The following is a 22,020-nucleotide window of genomic DNA, read 5'->3' on the forward strand; positions in this document are numbered from 1 at the left end:
CTGGTGGTTTCGGGGCGAATCGTTAGGATTCGAAAAAGCTGGTCAGAATTGATTAGCCGTTGGATTAACGGGCGCGGCATGTCTACGATTCGAAAGAGAAGAGAAGCTTGGAGGTCGGAGTCGGATTTCACAAATGATGGTGGTGGTGGTGGTGGTGCCAGTATCGGTGGTGGTGCCCTACCCTCGTAGGTGCACGTGGAGGTGGCCGTAGGCTACGGTGCGTTCCCTAGTGTGCTGGTGATGGTGACGGTGGTGGTGGTAGTGGTGGTGGGTGGTGGTGGTTGGTGGTAGTGGTAGTGGTAATGTCGGGGGTGGGTTGTCATCTAACCTTCCTACCGGTTGGTAGAGGGCACAGCCACCAGGCGGCGATGCGACTCGCACAGGAGGCCGAGGAGGGTGCTGCTGCCGGAGGGTGTTCGCGAGAGAGAAGAAAGAGAGGAGAGAGACTGTCGAGAGAGAAAGAGAGAACAACGGTGGCCACGACCGGCTAGTAGACCCCCGGTGGTCCCGACCCTGTGCGTACTACACCTGCCGGGGATATGCTCTCCGCTCCTTCCTGGAAGACAGATCGTCGAGATCGAAGAAACACGAGAGATCCACGGGAGATCGTTTAAAGAGAAAAGACTCCGCCATGTTCATCCCCCGTGAGAGACACCTTAGACAAGAGAACCCTATAGATGTGTAGAGCCTAGAGTATATCACACGGTCGCGAGCAGATGTCGTTGTTGTGTAGACATTGTTATAGATTATTAGATAGAGGCCGTTTTAGACATCTGTATTACATGTATATTAATTCGATGTATTTCTAAGTATCTATGTACCGGAGACACACACAGACCCAGCATCGCCGGCCGGCTCGAGACCACACTGTTTGTACACTACGCAGACGCTGCCCTTGCCAAATATTTGATCGCTATCGTTTCATAGATTTATACCGGTTTTGCAGCATTTTCTTACAGTTTCCATAACTGCAATTGTTGACGAGACAGATCGAAATAAACAGTTGACGAACATTCTGGTTCGGAAGCTCCGAATGAAATTTTATCTTTCGGAACGTTTTCACAAAGCATTCTAGTGGAGCAGACATTTTGGAATGTTTATTGAAGAGAAATATTAGCAAAGGTTTAACCGAAAATTATCTACGTAAATGTTCCCAATAAATCGAGTAAATTACTTTGAACGTAGCGATTGAAAACTTTCTCAAAATTCTATTCAAAGCAAGATTTCCGTTTTCATGGATTTGACATTTTTGTACGAAGTTTCTAAATAAATTCGATGTAGGCGGCAAAAGAATTTTCGCACAAATAAATCAGACTGTCTGTAATTATTCAAGTTATTCAAGTTATTTATTCAAGTTTTCATACTTGTCCACGATATATACGAACCTAACCGGTCTATTTTTCAGTAAAATTGTACTGGTTGAATTTATACATATTTTTACATATTGCTAACTGTTTAAAGTAACAGTTAAACAATTTCTAATATCATTAATTGTTACTGTAGCTTTCAAGACTCCTATTTCGTTCCTTCCTATTTTATTATTACTTCGGCTCTGGTAACTATTTTTCGGATGTATCAAAAAGTGCTGCCACTAATAAAATGCTACCATTTCATCGTTTCAAAAGAAATTTTCTTTCCGTCTCTGTCTACTGTAACTCTCAGCAATTGCAGATTAACGAACTTTTCCAATTTCCTGCAAGCATAATTTCGCAGATGAATAGAGGGGATAGAGCAAGATGAAGTATCGATCGCAAGGGGTTGAAAATCGAATAGCTCGATCAAATATTTTCGCAGCGTCCATGTTTGATGCGTGTCGACGCCGTTTCCGCGATCGATCCGCGCGGCTCCTTCGCGTTTTCGCAAAAGTCCGCGAACGGTGGAAACGCGACCTCGCCGCGAGAGAAACGAGCGAGCTGGATCTCGCGGCCAATTAACGACGAGCAATTTGCATGCATTGCACGTTGCGGTAGCCCGCCGATCGGGCTGCCATGCACACGCACACGCGTCCGTCGTCACCGTGATCGTGATCGCATATTGTTCCATGCACCAGCGGTGGAGAACTATCGATGACACTGCCAACAATTACTCTATGATCGTCTCTCTATTCAAACCGTCAGTATATTTGTGCAATTCTGACCTCTTAAACGTTGCCAAAAGCTGACGGAGAAAATTTACAGAATTGACCAACGAGAATGACAATAGATCTACATTGTGCAGAATCGAGAACAAGATTCTGTGCAATTACGAATCTATTTTATTCCTGACATAGACCAATAACGAGTAGTGATAATTATTAGACAGCGGATTTTTGTGCGAAATCAAAATTTCCTGCGTCGATTGCAAGGCACAGAGGTCATACAGAAGATTATTTCCGCCTTAAATAATATGTGAGTGTATATGCAATACTATGTAAAATTCTATCAGCTAGTTTTTGGAAAAAAAGCGCATAAAATATCTGCAGTCTGATCATCGTAGGTAATTCTCCACCGCTAACAAGCACCACTGCCAGTATCATAGAGATGCACACGTAGAACCGTACTTTAACGAAACGAACACAAATACACGTACACTCGAGCGACGATCATCTGGCCCAAGAGCCGGAGATCTAGGGAAAGCATGTAAAGGCCTCCGGAAACGAGCAAGAGAAGCTTTCAATAAACAAAGTGTAAACGACTGGTCGTCTACTTCGATGCCTACCTTGATCCAAAGCAAAAAGAATATATATATATATATATATCGTCCCCCATAGAAAGCCGAGTGAAGAAACAGAGTTTCGGTTTGAGGAACGAACGTGGACACGTCGACCGTGATTCGTTACGCGCGTAAACGTCCATTAAGATAATTGCACCGTGGATCGATGGGGTTGAAAACTCGACGCGTCACGGAACAAGCCCCTCAACGCGTTCTCAACCTGTCCCCGGGCCTGGTTTTTCATCGAGAAGGACGAGCAGGAGGCCGGCTCAATTTATTTTAATTTGGACGATATTAGTTTTAATTAAGGTGCACAATTAACGCGCGGAACACGTCGTCGCCCCGACGCGACGACCAAATGAAAATAACTTCGCTTTAAAGACTTTATGGCGAGTTCTCGAGGGGGACACCATGGTCGAAGGCCTAACCCCTTTGCAAGGGGGTGCGCGTGCCGTGAGTGCACGCGTTCGGATGCTTTCGATCCATAAACTGCTGACTTTCCTTCAGAAATTCGTTGTTCCACGAATTGGATAATAAATCTTCGAAAAAGACTGAGAATCGCTGTCGCGTGAATTAGCAACATTTGAAGGCGCGCTATAATTTTAAACGATGTTGGAGACACTATGTCAAATGAGTAACTTAAGGGTTAGGACTGTTATAGTCCTAACATCTCGCGACAATATGAATTAATTAACCACATCTCCAATTCGGGTTGTTGGAAATTTTACAGCTCACACATTCTACTAAGCATTTCGCAAAAGTCTCAAGAATTTAAAAAAAGTGTATATGAAGCAAAACGATAGTAAAATTATCAGATCATAGTCAGTAGACTGCGGATTTTGTGCATTCACGACGAAAAAAGGGATCGAATGCAAAATGGCAAAAACATTTAATAAATACTGTCGTATTATTTTCAACCGAGTAAAATAAATGAATGTATGTGCAGCTTCCGTGTCTGGCAATTAATGGGGAAAATTTTTACATAAAAATCCGCAGTTTAATGTTCAGATTCGTTGGCTGCTGTTTTTAACTCAGATTCGAAACAAAAATTGGAACGAAGACTATGCTCCTCTGAAAATCAGGCTTGTGCATTTATCCGGCCAGCGAAGGGTTAAGCGTGCGACCACCGTCATTATTCTTCCCCTTTGTCATCGAGACACGGTGGGAGTAGATGGTCGCAGGATCCGCAAAGAAGTTTCGAACGGGAGAGCGTTCTCTGTTGCCGTTTCCCCCGTGTCTCGAGGTCCTCCCTCTCGGGGTTTTCTCTCCCTCGGTTTGTGTATCTGGCGCCCACGTTATTGGATCAATACGCGGGGTTCCAATTAATCGACGGGGGGTGCCCTCGACAGATGGCCTATGGAAAACATCATACCCTCCCGCGTTAACCCTCTTAAACCGCGGCCGCCACGACGCGTCTTTCGCGTCGGCCGTGTGCGCGCGTACACCCACGCAATCTCCACGCGATTTTTCTCGCCGGCCGCCTATACACAGCTCGCCCTCGATACCTCTTGATCCATGAGACAATTATTCTCGCGCTCCCCGCTGAGGGAAAATCACGTTTCAGCTATTAGAAATCGGGGTCAGTCGAGTGGGCGTGACTTCGCAGCTCCTGGAGCTCGGAGAGTGCACCGTTGGGCCAATCATTGCATCTGAGTCTGTCAGGAATTGTCCCCTAAGCTTGTTTAAACTGAAGGTATAACTGTGTTTCAAATGTCACAAGTCAAGCGAGTAGGCGGGGTTATAAATAGGTGTTGTTTCAGATAGGCGTGGCTTCGTATAGGGCAATGGTGGTAGGACAATAATCGACTTAAACCCATGAGGGATTATTTCATAGTTCAGCTAAAAATTGAAGGTAGAACAATGTTTTAAGAAGTATCAGAAGTCGAGGTCCACTGAATGCACTGAAAGCGCAGCTCTAAGTAGGCGTGGTATTTAGTAGCTGCGCCTTCGTGTAAGGCACTGTCACTAAACCCATCAGGAATTATCCTCTACCTTAGCTCAACGTTTAAGGTAGAAGGGAGGTATTACTTTAGATATCGAAAATCAAGGTCAGCTGTGTAGGCGTGGTCTTACGTAGGCGTGGCTTCATAGCTCCGGAACCTCGTACAGTGTCCCGGAGCACTGATTGATGGAAACCCATCAGAAACAGTCCCTCACTGAAGCCGGACGATTAACGGAGCCTGCTCCTGATCGAAAGTGAAGAAAACGGCCGAGGATTAGGGTGTGTTTCCCACGGATTTCATCTCGTCGTGCAAAAAGATGATCAGACCCTTATCCAGGCAGAAGAAACGGGGGTACCCTGATCCGATTCGTAGCGGACAAAAAATTCAATCCTCGACGCTGAAGCTTGACGAGCGAGAAACCCGTTTCGATGGCAACAGGGCGGCCCTCTCTCTCTCTCTCACCGGTAGAACCGGAAGGAAGTTCTCGCTGGTAATTCGAACGAGCGATATCTCGAAGAATCGAGGACAATCCGGGCACGCCACGAAACTCGAGAACTGCGAAGCGACGCTAATCTGTTCCGCCGGGCACACGGCCATTACACCCGTGTTCGCCTGACGCGAATCGAGGGCGAGGGTAATTTCGCGGGCTCTTAGGATGTGCAGCGATCTGCCGCGGCGCGAACGACTATCATCCGATCGCGTGATCGTTCCCGGACTCCGTGGAGGATAACTTTCGTTCATGGTTCCGTTTTCCGAGGCTCGCGGGTCGGAGTTGTCGCAGAAATATCGGTAAATCCTTCGAAACCGCGATTGCAAGCCGGGTCCGCGCTTTTGTTGGATAGCTGGCTTTTGTTACCGAGCGGATCATCGATCCCACTGGTTTCGCGCGCTAACGAGCAGTCGAAATTTCCGATCGTCTTTTTCGCCCTCCAAACGAGCTCCGCTCGTGATCAGAAAGAAACACAGAGAACTCGGACGTCATCTCGTATCACGAACCGAACGAGCTTTCCTGTCTCTCTTTCGCGCGCGTGTTTGCCGTCCAATTAACTCTCGAACGCGTGACTTTTCCGGAAAATAATAGAACATTGTGGGACAAAGTGCTGTCTTTGTTCCGGGGGCGTTCTTGATTGCTCTGTAAGGCAAACAACGGTGGAAAAATGGCCAGAGCAGGCGTAGCAATTTGCTCCGCCCTCAGTGGGCGTGGCATTATTGTTCCACAGTTGAACCGAGCTCTGAACAGTGCTCTGGAGTGCTCTAAAAATCTATGTCCAAAGATCGCGACGCTCATTCCCCCTCTGTGACCCGGAGTAGGCGTGGCCTCGCTGCTCCCGATTTCCATGGAATCCAAAAAGAAGCTCCGTGGGGCATTGCATGCCCACGCTCGCTCGAATCGATTCAAAGACCCAAAGCGCAACTGTACAACGACTCTCTGGTGTATCGCGCAGTTGCTAAACTACATATTCGAGGCGGATCGACACACGGGCCTACATGGAGTCGCGTCAACGCGGTTCCAGGTCTCTGTGAGCGGGGCGTGGCCCTGTTTGCGTTTAATTAATCGCGTTCCCCGTGGTGCGGTGTCGCGAAAACGACTCCGTTCGAGCCGACACCGTGGAAACACTTATTATTCAAGACCACTGATCCGCTTCGACACGGCTCCGCTGGAATCGAGTGCCCTTGAACGCGAAGTTGCCCCCGAGTGCTACGAACTCGCATCTCGTTGCGATGTCGACCGAATTAACACGCCGAGAGAACCGATAAACAGAGTTCGTAGACGGGCGCATACGAAATTGCCGAAATAAAGTAGAATCAGCATAATCGGTCTCCGAGGCAGGTTCATATGCAGCGATCTGATAATGAGAGAGCCAACACGATGAAGAGTGGGTTGTTAGTTCGACGAGGTGTCGAGCTAACAAAGTTCAGGACAGTTCCTCTTCCCCGTATGAAATTGTTGAACCAAGTGGAGGAAACTGGGAATGGAAAAGCAACAAACTAGCAGACACCAAAGTACATTTTCCAAATTATGTTTTTGAATCGACGATGAAATCGAATCGTCGACAAAGTATAGTCTGAAAATTCAAAGCACTAGAGGATGCTTATCCTAATCGCGAAATTGAATGTGTCTAGTACATGGACATATACATTTCATGAAATTTATACGAATGGTCTTCTTTTTGAACATACACCCTTATACTAGATTTCCATTCAATTCTTTCATTCGGTAACCTCGGGGGTAAATTAGCAGTGAAACAGGGAGTGATAATGCTGCTCGTTGGTAAAGCGAGTCCCTGCAATGCCAGAGAACTGCGTTACCGACAGTCACGTTTTACCCATCGAGAAGGGCTAAGATTGAGGTAGTTCCGCCGTATTCCGCAGTTCTGAGGCGCCACGGGGAGTGCTACCTCCCCCTAAAACAGGGTGTGAGGGCACGGGCCTGGACGGCGAACCCCCATGGAACCATTTCGTAAACACTCGGTGACGTTTCGCAGAAAAAAGGTTAACTATCCATCCGAAATTAACTAGACGCCGAATTAACGAGGTCGTCCACATCGGGTTCGCTTATCCCGGGGCAAAATTGCGAGAACGTTGCGCGACATGGTTGGGGATGAAGTAATTGGTCTGCACGCGTAAAAATAAACTTCGCAAAGTGACGGCCGAGCATCGCGACGCGAAAAATATCGAAAAGCTCGCCGAGCTGGAAAAGGTTATTCCCTCCCGTCGGAGAGCGTGGCCGCTTGAATATTAATACCGCGTCGTAAAACATTCTCTCTCTTTCCCCCGGTATTGTTTCCCTGCTTGGAAATCACGGGCACGAGCCACGAGTCGTTAATCAGTTTGTCCGGCGCATTTCTTCGGGGAAAAGACATTTTCATTTCCACCAGGCGATCTCCTCCCGGTCTGCTTATCTATTCCCCCGGACCTTTGGAGCGCCGCGAAAAAATTCTTCGTTAAACCCCCTCTTATGAATTATTCCCCCGGTTCTTTCGCTCTTTTTACAATAGAACGGAAGGAGGAGGGATGCACGAGAGGAAAATTTCATCCGGGTGCCGCTCCGCGAATTCGGTTCGCGCGAACGATAAATTCTCCATTGTCCCAGAAACGCGCTGCAATCGCATTAAAAAGTGAACGACGACGCGAAGTGGATAATACTCGAAATTCCGGGAGCATTGGCGCACCCCCGCAATAATTTCTATTTGCCTCCACGCAACCGGCTTGAAATTATATCGCAATTATTCTACTTCGTGTAACGAACACGCCGAGTGGTTCTTCTCTTTGCAATCCGCGGCAATGGTCTCTCTCTCTCTCTCTCTCTCTCTCTCTCTCTCTCTCTCTCTCTCTCTCTCTCTCTCACTCGGACACTTTTCGATCGGTCGACTGCTCAAAGGTTTGTCTGCCTCTTTGTTGATACGATCCTAACAGATTCTAATACATGGACATTCCGTTTGAACCGTGCCATAAGTAGACTTCGGATTTGATGCATTTATTTTAAAAAAACCGAGTGGGTGCAACTTCAAACAGCAAAGAGATGAAAACAATTAAAAAATATCAACACCTCTCTCACAACTAAACAGAACTTGACAGCAGTTCTCATTACTCATTTTAGTAAAAGAGGAATGAACTCCTATTTGGTTCCTGTGCAAACTATTTTTATTTTGCATAAAGTTCCGTAGTCTATTCATAAGTAAGAGTCCCTTAACCCTTTCGAGACGGTACGAACAGAACGGACACCACCGAACGGACTGATACACATTAAAACCCCCAATAATGCAAAACAGGAGGTCAGTCTTTTTCAGAGCACTGATGGTACATACCGAGTACCACTCGGTTCGAAAGGGTTAAAAGGTGATACAGATCCCCCGGTAGAGAAATGGGAATTTCTTCTAAAATTTGGTGTCTAGACCAAATGCAGGACTTTCGGAAATGTGACGCTAGCAACCAATATCGCTTTGGTCTACGGGAGCCCCAAACCCGCGTACTTATCGAACCACCGCCGTAAGAAGGAGGTTTCTGTCGCTTGTGAGCTGCACCCATTACAAGACAATTGCCCTCGTCCCGGCTGTCCTCGATCTCATCGAGGATTCACGCCCGCATCGCGTGGCGTTCAGGATTTCGCTCGTTATCGCACGGAGATCGCAAAGGATTCGCCTCGGAGGCGTCGAGGCCGAGGTTCTGCTCAATCGTGAATCTCGGTTTGCGCCCCTCTCGATCACGGATCGCGCGCTATCCTATCCATCGGACGGGGTTCACCCTCTCCTCTCTTGTTTCCGCAGCCCACTCGAACGTCGCTCGAAGTGCGGAGCACCGAATCTTTTATTCTCTCCGCGGAGAGAGAGAGAGAGAGAGGAAGCAGCATCGTCGCGAGGGTGCAAAGTGCTGCTTCCGAATCACGTTCAACGGAGAACCACTCGCTCTGTGTCCCGGTTATCAATTTTCCTCGCAGCTCTTTTCTCCGAAGGGAACCTGAACGAATCAAGCGGGATGTTCGATCATCCCCCAAAATTATGAGAGGCGCTCTCGAGACCCGAGGCTTCTGGCGACGCGTTAATTCGCGACGTTCGACGCAATAAAACCCCGTGCTCGAGGGCCGGAGCCTCGGCTAATCGATACGAAAGTTTGTCGCGCCATTGAAACCCTGTCCAATGTGAAAGATCGATTCCCTGCCGTTTAACTATACCATTCGATACAATCTGCGGGGGCCCCGGGTCTGTGCGGACCCATTGCGCAATGATCTTTATGCAAAATAGTCTACGAGTATCGTGCTTCCTTTAATAACTTGAGCAAGTCGAAAGTGGTGCATTGATACTCTTCTTCTTCATTCTACTCTTGGAAATGACTCATTTTTGTCATGAATGCGTAAAATCGGATGTCTAGCAATGATCTCAAAGTCTCTGGCATCGGGAAACTGTCGGCACTTTAATCGCGAGAAGCATGTTTCTTTCCGCCACAGGGAACCTTTCAGTTAATGAAAGAGTCTCTCATTTCTAAAAGCTTTGGAACAACCACCAGTAGATGCTATATCAATTTCTAAAAATCTTGGTCTCCGCGCGTCGAGCAGAACTTACCGCACAGCTATAGACAAAAATCAAACTGTGCCCGACTGTCAGGCAACAAGGGGTAACACGTCAGCCCCTTCCACTGTGATTTGCTTCACGGTTGCACTGATTATAACTTCTTCGGCGTTCATAATTTCTTAGAAGAAGAAGAAGAAGAAGGAAGTTTGTAATTGAATTATATGTGTTTTGGCAAGTTCCAAACTAAAAGAGACAAAATACTTCGATGGGGGTTATTTCTGTCCGAGTAAGAAAGGAGCCGGAACGAATAATGTGGATTTCACGAGAGTCTAGCTATTATTTAAAAAAAAAAACAGTGTCGCAATACGAGCGGAACGAACGGTTTCGAAGCAGAATCGACGGATTCTACCCGATTTTCGTTCGAAGGGAAAAATCAGGTAGACCCGCCGCGGTTAATCGGCGGAAATTAGCGGCGACCGTTTCGGATCGGCCGTCGGAGGTTGAAGAAAATCCGTGGCTCGCGCGAGATAGGCGGTGATAGTTGCCGGCAACCGGTTCTATATCGGGTTCGCTGGTTAAATCGGTTAGCCCGGTCGGGTATCGGTCAGTCTCTCGATTCCAAGCCGCCTCCTGGATCGACCTTCCCTCCGAGTGTTGGTCCGTTTGGCCGTACGCTTGGTCGAATATTCGCGACGAAGCATCGAGAGAGGCTAGGTCGAGGCAAAATCGACTGGTAGCTCGAGGCAATTCTCCCCGCTCTGCCCTCTACCCCTGCGTTCATCATCGATTTCTCGTGTTTCTCAATGGCACGCCGCGCGCGGCACGCCTCTCGCGCCCCTCTCGCTCCCGCGAGCTACTGCTAGCTGCTGCTGCTGCTGCTGCTGCTTTCAAAGATCGATCGCGCGCGAGACGAATAAATGGATTTTTCGACAGGAGGGTGACTCGAGGGGGATGCAAACTCGTGGGAAAGGGACCCTGCTAAGTTGCACGACCCGTCGCGAGAGGGAGACGACGAAACTCGCCGCACGCCGCCGATTAATTCGCCGCGACTCCTCGAACCGATTGCCTCGCTCCTGCTACTTTGCCTCCTTCAACACTGCAACCCCGTAGCTAGGTCATTGTTACTTTCTTTCGGAAGTCTTCGACCCTCGATGACCCCTTCGATGACGCGTTAACTGCCCGCATATCATTCCCAAAGATTCTTACAAAATCAGAGTAATTCAATTAATGAAAGCGAAACTAGAAATTTTATATGTATTATAGGGGATGTTGTTTTAACCCTTTTGAATTCTAAAGATCTTATTAAAATTCGATTTATCTGGATGTGTCACGATGGATCACTGGATGGATCTAAACCTGGTCAAAGATCACTGTCGGTCATACGTGACTGACATGGCAGTTGACGCGTTAAGGGCTGTTCAATTGTCACGTGTGTTATGCATATGATATTATATTGTCAAGATATAAAGAACCGGTTTACATCGCATCTACCAGAAACACAAATTGATAGGCTCCGGACATCTAGAACTTCAAAGAGGGGCTCCAAAATCGTCTTTGAACTGATCATCTTTTTTGAAACACCGACACACTCAGCCTCCAAGTGTGGGATAGCTTATACGATATATTGTTGCCTATTTCTCGCGGATAAAAATGATAACAAAACGCGGGGCTCGAAACAAGTCCGGATGACAGAGAAAGCGTCGTTTCGGGGCCGATGGATCAAAGAGTAACGGTGTCGCTTCGCTTGAACGGCGCCGGATTAATCTTGCGAGACCCTAAAGATTGGAAAGCGTGGAACGACGGTCGGGGGAGAAAAAGAAAATTGCGGGAACGAGATTAAGCGGTTTCCACGTCGCTCCGTTCTGACCGAGTTGTCAGGAGAGAGAGAGAGAGAGAGAGAGAGAGAGAGAGAGAGAGAGAGAGAAGTCGAGGGTTGGAGACGACGGAGAAACTCGTTATCCGCTGTAACGGCGGGAACGTTTAGACCGGTGAACTCTAACGGTGTCCAGAGATCTAGGTTGCTCTAGGAGGATATTACACCTTTTTCCTCGTTTTCTATTTCCGTGTGCATACGCGCGAACGTAACCCGACAGAGAGAGGAGTGGGAACAAGTCGATTAGCCTCGCGGACGTTGGAGAGAGCCAGAGAAACAGAAAGAGACATAGATAGAAAGAGAGAGAGAGAGAGAGAAAGAGACAGAGAGGAAGGAAGAGAAAGGATAGACGGCAACGTTGAGAAATCTCGCAGGAATGGAGGACAAAAACGGGCTCGTGATTTGAACCGCAATCGATTCGGCTGTCTCGCCAAATTATAGCTTCTTCTGCGCCGTTAGGATGGCTGTTCAAAAAGTGGAGGCGATTTCGATTCGGTGCCTGGGTCCATTCCGACCAAAAATTTAAAGTACTATTTAAGCACGATAGATACAAATTGGCAGCTGTTTTGTTATCAACAAATTGCTGGCACAGTGATTTAAAAATGGGTGGTTCTAAGTGAACCCAAACATCATAAACAATGCATCACGAGTGTGTCTAAAATGATACTAGTGTGTCCTGGATCCTACTACTTCCGCTGTACGAAAATAGGAACAAGAGAGCAGTGCGGCGATTGGTCGTCCGATAACTGTCCGCTAGGCACGCCCCCTGCTCGCACACGTGGTCTATTGGATCGCTCAACGTGTCCCCACTACTCCACCAGTGTCTACAGCGAACGGGAAAGCTGAGGGGAGGTCGCGATCGCGATTGGTCGCCCGATAACTGGTCGCCTGATGGAGGCTCGCGCCCCACAGCCCCAAATCTGACTGCCTATCGAGCGACCAGTGTAATTATTCGCAGACTACAAAAGGTTCCGACTGGAATTCTGTTGGTGACAAGATTTTCCCGCTACCTTTCTCTGTTTACCTGGCTGATAGTTTTTCGGAGGGTGTTCATTAGGGACTCACGAGAAAGAATACATCGTGTCTCGGTCACCGTTGCTCCATCGTTCGCGCCCGGTGGTCCATCGTCGGTTCACCAGGCCGGGCGACCAGGTATCGTGCCTGCATCCTTGAAAAACATAGACAAGACAGGGGAGTCGCCGTTCCCAGGTGAGAACGGTCGTCGGTTTTTCGGTCGTTGGGCGTGGTCCCGGCGATGCTCCGCCCCCTCAGCCCGACCGTGTATCTCTTAACCGATTATCCCGTCTTTCCTCTGCTCCTCTTCGCCGAGAAGAGTCGTGGAAAGCCTGCGAAAATCGTCGATCCTTGTGTTTTGCGTTCCGAGTGTAAAAAAAAATAGAAAGCGAAGGAGGCTCGAGAAGATTAGGTGGGACGGAGGAGGCACGGGAGGGGGGAATAATGGTCGGTCAGGACACGGGAGAGGCGCGAGAGACACAACGCAAAGTCGGTCGGGAGAAAGGGTGAAATTTTCGTCGCTAGGTTTTTGCCTGCTTGCTTGCTTTTTGCTTACTTTGGCTTCCGATCTGCGCGCAGATCTCTCGAACCGCTGGAGAACACCAAGATCGTTCGACTGCCTCGGTATTGTTATCATTATTATTACGTATAGTTACTCCACTAATGCGTACTTCTAACCAGGGATTTATATATGTATATGTATATACCGGGATCGTGGTACGGAGATCGTGTCGATCTTGTTATCCGGGCGATGCTGGTCTACGGTTATCGGTGGCACGACAATACAAATCAATAAGACAAACATTCCTTTGGTGAACAGCGGTGTTAGAAAGAGAGCGGTGGGTGACATAATACTAACGACGACGACGACGAATAATAATGATAATGATAATAATAATAACAATAACAATAATATATAATGTACATCAATATATGTATATATAGATGGATAGATACTAAGACACTACAAGATACACGGTGGCCAACGAATGAAGTCGAAAGACAATCGCTCTAGTGTTCTATACAGGATGGGGCAATTGCGAACGCCCATGTTCCAAGATACGTGATAATGAATATACTAAAATAAGAAAAATAAAATTAAGGTCCGTCTACTTTAATAATATCAATATAAACGAAACATGTACAAATCTCGAGCTCGTGTGCGAACACTTCCGCGTTTGTTTGTTAGCTCCGCCCTGTATAGAAGTTGTTAAGTGTGTATAAATATATAAATAGAAGCGACAAAATGTTTTCTATAACCAATCTGCCGCACTACCAAACATAGTGTTCGCCACACTGACAACGAGTTACCAGTCAGGATTCGCAGATCAAAACGAACAATGTTCCAACTACAAGCGGTAGATAGAAATATATATATATATGTATACATGTACGTATATAGTGACTCGTATGTATACGGGTAATCTACGCACAGCTATTATAAACCCTGCAGCGAATCCGATCGGCGCGTTTGATCGCGACACGCCAGTCCCCATCGCTGACAATCGGCTTTCGTTGGCCGTACGGAGGAAAAACTTCTGGTGGAAAAACCGGGGGAAAACACGCGACACATCGACCACGGTCTTGCCACACGGAGGCCATTTTTCTTCGGAAACGCCATCCGCGATTCTCCAAATCAAATGATTTTCAAATTATCCTCAAAGCGTTCCCTGTGGTCATTTATATAAATCTCCACTTTTAAGCATTATTCCATAAAAACCAGAGCAGCTGGGACACTGCTTTTACTCCCTAAGAAGATTCCTCATAGTCAAAATCATGTAAAAATATAGTTTTCCCTCGTTAACGTCCCACGATTCCGGGTTACAGCATGCTGTTACGGAATACTAGACGTCGTTTTCTATTGGTTGATACTAGTCACGTGACCAGTGACGTGGAGGAGAGTCATTGGACGCGGCACGGAGAGGTGGGGATAAGAACGCGACGTTAGGGAGAGAATATTACTATACTCTGTCCAACGAGACGAGGCAGTAAACGTAAACGCAGCCATTTGAATGCGACAGAGCTGAAGTTACCGTAACGAATGCTTCACTGCCTCGTCTCGTTGAACGGACTATAGTTCGGTCAGGTTACAGCCCGTTGGCGTATGATTTTCTTCACAGAACGATTGGAGCTTCTTTATCTTAACAATTTCTTAAAAGAGAAAGGACAATTTATATTCACCGGCTGCCAACATTTATTCGAATGCTTGAATATTGACACCAAAAGAGTACCTTGAGTGATTCTGTTTGAAATGTTCATCACGAGTCGGACTCGATGTTGCAGAGCAAGGGGTTGATTCAGCGCGGATACAGCCACCGGTATTTTACAAAAACGTACGTGCTCGTACTGCACAAAATTTCGCAGAATATATTGAAAAAAAACGTCTTTATACTTCTGATAATTGTGACATGAAAAATCTGAAAGCAGCGTGTAACGAGATTCTCTGTCACTGCGACGAATACGCTTACCTTCTGGGATGGAACGAGGGTCGAGAGAGAGAGGAAGAGAGAAAGAGAGAGAGGGGGGAGGGGGGAAGGCCGTGGAGCGACGCGAAAAAGATGAAAAACGCACGGGAGAGCCTCTGGATGACCCTGTTGCTTCAAGGTTGAGAACTGCCTGGAGGAAAGAGTACGAGGGACCCCGGTAATGTCTCTTGAAGCCGAGCGGCTTGTCGGCGCGCAAGGAGGAAGCAGGAAAAGACGGAAGCGAAAAGGGCAACCGTTTGCGGCGGCGTCGCGTCGTTTCGTACGCGAGAATACAGAATGATAAAGTGAAATCAAGGTCGCCGCTATCGAATCGAAACGAATCGAGTCGTTGTCTGCACTCGCGGCCGGTCGACCGCCGCGCCGCGCCGCGCCGATTCCTCCGACAGTCGAGGACACGTCGAACAATGCACGTGGAAACCCACGCATTCGACCTACGTGCTGTCGTGTGGGCGTCACAGATGCAACTCGATTCACCGAGCGAGAGAGCAAGAGTGACCGAGAGAGGGAGAGAGACAGAGAGAAGAGAGTGCACGTATATGCTCGCTGGTCGATATCGGGAGACCCAAGATAGAGATACCCTGCAGCGGTCAACTGTATTAATGGCCGGGTCAATGCTGACCCGCATTCCGTTTTCGCAGGAAAATGGATCGGTATATTTGTGTAATTTCTGCTTGCATTTATATCAAGTATTTTGGTATTTAATTCCTTGATACACAAAAGAGATAGTAAACAAAAATATAACAAAGGATGCTCTTCAAATATACTTGGACAAGGGTGAATAGTACGTCACACACGATCGTGTATAAAAATAATACGAACTTATTTATAATTCAATTATTACCGCAACAGTTTCGAAGAGGAAATCTCGAGCAAAGATAGCAGAGAAAGATAAAAGTGAGATAACGTGAGACACCGGTAAATAAATAAAAGTCGTAACAAATTATCGATCCGATGTTATTATAAGGCGCCCCGGAGGGCTGCCGCAAAGTTTATAAAAAAACGGCAAGATCTATTTTCCGCGGTAGCCAAGAAATCCGTGTAACCGCCTCCTTTTCCCAAGTATTAAGCGTTCAACGAAAGAGCGCGGCGCAATTAGTCGAATTAATCGAGAACGAGTGGGAGAGAGAGTGCGGTGTGGGCGCGAGCCGATTAATTAAACAAACGTGCACGCGAGAGGGCGGGCTCTGCCGCCGCCGCGAATCTCGGCGTTTTAAACGGCAGCTAGGCGAGCAACAAACGAAAAGCTAATTGCCTCGATCGTCGTGGTAAAGAAGTTGTGGAAGCCGCGACGCGGCGGTTTCCCCGTGACTCGACTAAGAAACGAACTCTCCGGTTCGCGGTGTCGCGCTGGTTAACGAGCGCGTTGCGTCGCGCCGAGTCGCCTCGCGTATCGTCTTAACGAGCTCGAAGCGACTACACGCGTCGCAAATTAACGAACCGGCCCGCAGAAAGAGGCGGGGCCCCGATATATCGCAACCGGGTACCGGCTCCCGACCGAGTCACGAGCGAGATTCGATACCATCGGCGACGCGTGTCTATCAATCGCGTCACGATCTTCTCGCGCGAAAAAAACAAACTCGAAATATTCCCACGCTTCGACGTTTCAAGCAGTTACTCGTTGTCTCGTGGAGGCGCAGATCGTTGAACCAGATGGCCACGCCTACTGTTCCACATAAAAGCAGAAAAAGACGGATGGTTTTTGATTTCTGCTTCTGACGTTAGTTGCCCTCGAGGGCCACATGACCACGCCTACTTGAGGAATTGCACTTTAATATAGATACACTTCCATTTCTTCTTCTGGTGTTACTTGTGCCTATTGGAATGACCTCGGGATAAAGAGCACTTGTAGACCTTGAGCAAGTTCAATTGATATACTTTACAGACAGAATTATTGCTATCGGAATTAAGTGCATCTAAGCCACGCCTACTGGAACGCCCTCTTGAGGCTCCAGCGAAAGGAGCCTCTCCCGCCCATACATTTTCAACTGAAAAACAATTTCGGGCAGTCTGTCGCTGTTCAGAGACTTCGAATTATTATGATTGGTTACGGGAGGCGGTATCGTCATTATCTAGCCAGACGGGGCGTAGGAATCGTTTTGCGAGCGACGCACTCCCACGCTTCTCCGCGTAGTCCTTTATCCGTCTGGCTCCGACGAGCGTAATGCCGCGAGTTTGGTCTTTATTTAAGTTGCCAGTCTATTCTACAGCTTGTACCGTGTACGAGTCGAACGAACAGACTGCGAACACACCGGGTATCGTGAATCCGTGGCGAAACTCCCCTCTCTTTCTTTCTCTCTCTCTCTCTCTCTCTCTCTCTCTCTCTCTCTCTCTCCCTCCGCAAACGGCCAGGAATCCCACCACCCTAGGCTGGCACTGCTCTTGAGAGAGAGAGCAGCCGGCAAACTCCATTCCTATCCCCTGTGCTCTGTGCGAGGCAGCGTCGCCGCCGCCACCGTCGACACCTCCCCTCGGCAACCACCCCCGACGAACCTATCTTCCTGGTCAATAACCTCGGTTGTGCCGTGTGCCGAGAGTACGGAGTCCCGTGCACCATGCTCGTGTATCATAATCGGCTGCTCGACGCGATTCCGATCGTTTCGAAAAACCACGTGCACGCCCCTTTCCGCGCGACCATTTACCCTCAAGTGCAAGCCGGAGCTAAAGGCGTCGTCGATTGTAGGCTGGACTGTAGACATTAAGTGGATTTTTGGCGGAACAAATTTGGGGTTGATTTGTAATGGGGGTCGAAGGTGGTTGTGCGAAGAAAAGAGGCTCTAGGTTAGGTTAGAGACAGACGGGCTGCTCTGTGGGGCACTCCTGCAGCTCCGGGGAGCGACGAAGTCACGCCTACTCGGGACAGCCCACGCCTATTCAAGACTGTCCACGCCTACTCAAGACAGCCCACGCCTATTAAAAGCAGATCGCGTCTACTTGGGGCAGCCCACGCTTACTTAACGCAACCGACGCCTACCGTAAACAGAAGAAGATAAGAAGTTTCTTATAATCAATCTCGAGCTTACAAGATTGCGAGTCCCCTCGTTGATGTCATTCGATGAAAAGCATTACTCTGATTTCTCGCCTTTTTTAACGTCGCGAAAGAATTCGAAGGGTTGCGATTCGATTTTGCACAGTTGACAGGAAAGCGAGAAGTCAGGTATCGCGGCGGCCTCCCGACTTAACTGGATATTGTTTGAGTCGTATCGCGCGTACCCAGAAGCTTCTGACATCGCGGCAGACATTCCGGCCGGCATCCTCGCGTATCGATCCCCCGCCGAGCCGATGGAATCGTTACAACGTTCCTTTAAAATGCATTCCGTGTATTCCTCGCACGGCGTAGGAGGTCCGCGTCGCGTTATCCCGCCCACGCGTTCTCGAAAATTCCGCGACATCCCATTCAAGACCTCGATAACCCGTCAGCTCGACGGCTTTAAATCTCACTGAAATGTCTCCTCGCCCCGAAAAATTTCAATGTAGAGCAGTCAACAGTACGGAGAGCGTGGCAAAACACGAATCAGTGATCGAAGCAAACGGAATCCCGTCCGCCTGTGCTTCGAAACGCGGAGATGCTCGACGATCCCGTTGATCGACTATAAAAATAGAGGGGTGCGAACGGGACGGGAGGAGCACGGGGGTGGGTTTCGCCCGGCGTAGGAACAACAGGTTCCGTGGGCTGTGCGTAGGCGTTCCGTCGTCGCGAGGTGACGCCATCTGTGCCGCTGCTCGGGAAACTCGTCTTAAAAATCGTCCCTCGTAAGATCAATACGCCGCGGCCGTACGGGCACAGACAGTAAGTTCCCGAGACTCCCCGCCCGGACGGGAAATCCCCCCCACCCCGCCGTCCCTCGCTTTTAAATCCTCCGTTCGCGTATTCGAAAACGGTTTTTCGACAACGTCCCGCGAAACCGTCGACGTTCGCGCCGCGCAAGGCTTCCTTGTTTACCGGGACCGGTTCACGGGCCAGCTGCGAATCGTGCACTCGATTTACAAGCACCGGAGAAAGACGGAAAAAGAGAGAGAGAGAGAAGCACTCTACTCCGGAAACCATAGAAAACGGGAAAAGAGTTAATCGTAAACGGACACGAGGAAGACCCGTGGATTCGGGTCAGGCGTTTGGCTTACGAGAGACGTTTCCAAAGGTTTCCTCTTTCTCTCGGCCTCCCTCCTCCCTCCTCCCTCCTCCCTCTGTTTCCCTTTCTTTCCACCCGTTTCCGACCCTCCCCCGCTCTTCGAAACGTCCGCTTTGCGGCTTCTAACGAGATAATTTGATTTCCATGCTGCACCGGCTGCGATAGCCCGCTCTACGATCTCTTACGTGTTTTCCCACATACTCTGCCATTGGCGAATCGTTCGCAAAGTCAACCGCGACGCTTTGAAAATGCTCCATCGGATTTCTAGCTGTTGGTAGCTCGTTTGGCGGGAAAATGGCTGACAAGACTGTATCTTGCGGTTGAGGGGAGTACCTCTGACCACCGAGGAGCACTGTTTGTGCCCCGGGGGGCAATTAGTGTCTCCGTAGAAATCGGGAGCACTTAAGCCACGGCTACTCAAAACAAGATAGCAGGCTCTCGTTTGTGTTCATATGGAATTTAGATGATCTTTTTGAAAGAACAACTTAGACCTTCAGAAATAGTATTTAAAGAAGACCAAGGATCAAATAATTATTTTGAAGATCTAGGCATCGGGAGAAACCGCGTTTCCAATTTTCCTCGAATACTGCCAGCCCTGCCCTCGCCCCCGAAGAGCCCGGCTTGCCCCGTCAAGGGCAAATCCCCCTAGAACGATTCCCAGCACACCATCTAAAGATGGTGAATTAAAATCCTCGGACTGTTTTTCCCCGTTTGTGGAGACTCTCCTCCGTTTGAAGTTCAAGATCTTTTTGCCTTGAACCCTCCACGGACCGAAGCACGAGCATAAGGAACGGCGAACATAAAGAATCGAGACTGATTTCTTGGAAGACGTTCGCCAGACGATTTCCCCCGATGGACACACCATAGAGATCCTTGGCGACGACTTTTTCCGGTCGAAACACCTTTCCCGAGATTCTCGGTTTCAAGCAGAGGAGCATAGGGGGAATGATCGTGCAGTTCGGATGGTTATTCGGGGATGCGCACGGCTCCAGGTTTAATATTGACAATGTTGGACACAAAGTTGGCGTCCGGGGGGAACAGGGCCCGGGTCAGGAGGGGTAAGCAGCTTATTGCGAGCGACGCGGTGCGGATTTTCAGCAACGTCGCTGTTTGACGTTGACTTCTATCCGATAGCTGATGCTCTCTTGCGCCGACGAAACAACGACCGGCGCAAGCTTCTTTCCTCGACGCGAACATCATCGGCAGTTTCGTGAATTTTTACGACGTTTCACCGTCGAACGCACTCCCGGCGTTTTTTTTATAAACGCTGCGCCCGTTAAATTGTATCGGCAATTTTTCGGTTCACGTTCGAACAATTTAACCACCTTTTTTCCTCGCCTTTCCTTTCCCCCACTTACTCTGGGAGAGAGTATGTCATTACCACACTGCGGATTTCATGCATTTCACAAAGAAAAGGAGTGGACCACAATAGCACTAGAATGGTGACTGTGAGGCACCGCTAAAAATTGCTCTATCATTATTCAAAATATTTTTTACATTATTAAATTTGTTAGTATTTCATACATTACTAAAGTTGCACCATTTTCGTATGTATAACATGAAAAAAGATATATAGAAGAGGTAATATTCTACGTCGGAAGAAATGTTTCGTTTTGGAGTTAAAATGGCTTCGAGTGCAAAGGGTTTAAAAACATTTAAAGAATTTACAAAAACCAATTGTTTTCGTAAAATTGTTCGGACAAGCAGTGACTGTAGTTCTTGTAGCCTGTAATTGACACAAGCGAGTTCCATGTAGTATAAAAATACAGGGCGAGTTGGCAAAGATGAGCAAAAATATCTCCCTTGTTTATATAGTCGTACGGAAAAACTTTTTAGAACAAAGTTGTGCTGTTTTACACCGGCTTACGCAATGGCATATTCTTCTTAAGGTCATTGTTCTCAACAAAGTCACGAGGGGACAAGACGATAATTTTATTACTGTAGCATAGGGCCCAGTAAAAAAACAAATTAAACCGTGTGTAATATATTTGACCTTGAATATGACCTTCAGATTTAACACTTGGCGGTCGAAGTTGAACGGCGAACATCGTTGAAACATGTTTCTTTTTCAGCTGAAAACGGTGGAGGAGGTGAAACCGGCCATTCACCTGGACAATCGATACAGACTAATGAGGAACGAGCCGATGCTGGACGAAGAGGGTTGCAAAACCGATAAAATCGGCGAAGACGAGACAGCTCCGCCCGACATGAAGGAAGCCGCTGCGAAATTTCAGTACAAGTCACCTTACAACTGACCCCCAAACCCTTCCTCTAAATTCTTTACTCGTCTCGTCGATTAACCCCCTATCTTGCAATTACTTTCGTAGCTAATCGCATCTTCTTCGACGTTAACAATTTATTTGTGTTGGAAGAAAAAGGAAATTCGTATTTACCGTATGATCAAACATAAAATTCTATGTTCGCTTAAAAGAAACGAATAAAATGTTTATTCGATAAACCGTGCTTGAAATCTTCACAGTGAACTATACAGCGAGGAGATCAAACCCTGAAATGGCATCCTGTTGCCTCAATCTAAACACTACAAATATTTGTACTTTTTGGTGTAAAATCAGAAAGCTAGAAATTGGATAGACATTGAATTCACAATTATCTTGCAAGATAGACACACCGAAAAAATTCTGCAAGGATTCTGCCTAACCGCAGGACGCCATCACAGGGCTAATATTTTCAGAAGAATTATCGCAAGTGCCAAAACGTCCTCGCGACCTCGAAATCGCTGTGTACCGATGCATCATGTTCCCGGCTAAGAAGTCCGGAGCGGGGATAGTGTTTCCGTAATCCATCTTGTGTTACAAACGCAAAAGGTAGAAGAAGGAGACGAAGCCGAAGAACGCTTCGAGGTCGATAAGCCAGCGG

At 47.9% G+C, this 22,020-nt stretch overlaps 2 protein-coding genes across 6 annotated transcripts in view; one reads left to right on the forward strand and one right to left on the reverse strand.

Moving 5' to 3' along the window:
* LOC143354596 (uncharacterized) overlaps positions 1 to 21,398 on the forward strand; it is a 31,793-nt gene extending 10,395 nt beyond the window's left edge. Inside the window, exon 3 of the mRNA XM_076788849.1 lies at positions 21,216 to 21,398. Coding sequence (XP_076644964.1) covers positions 21,216 to 21,398 — 183 coding nt within the window. The remainder of the gene's footprint in view (positions 1 to 21,215) is intronic.
* The window catches only part of Msi (RNA-binding protein musashi), a 182,859-nt gene that overhangs the window by 29,434 nt on the left and 131,405 nt on the right, over positions 1 to 22,020 (reverse strand). The window lies entirely within an intron of this gene.

The sequence above is a fragment of the Halictus rubicundus genome, chromosome 5 (assembly GCF_050948215.1).
Source record: "Halictus rubicundus isolate RS-2024b chromosome 5, iyHalRubi1_principal, whole genome shotgun sequence".
In the NCBI taxonomy this organism is placed as follows: domain Eukaryota; kingdom Metazoa; phylum Arthropoda; class Insecta; order Hymenoptera; family Halictidae; genus Halictus; species Halictus rubicundus.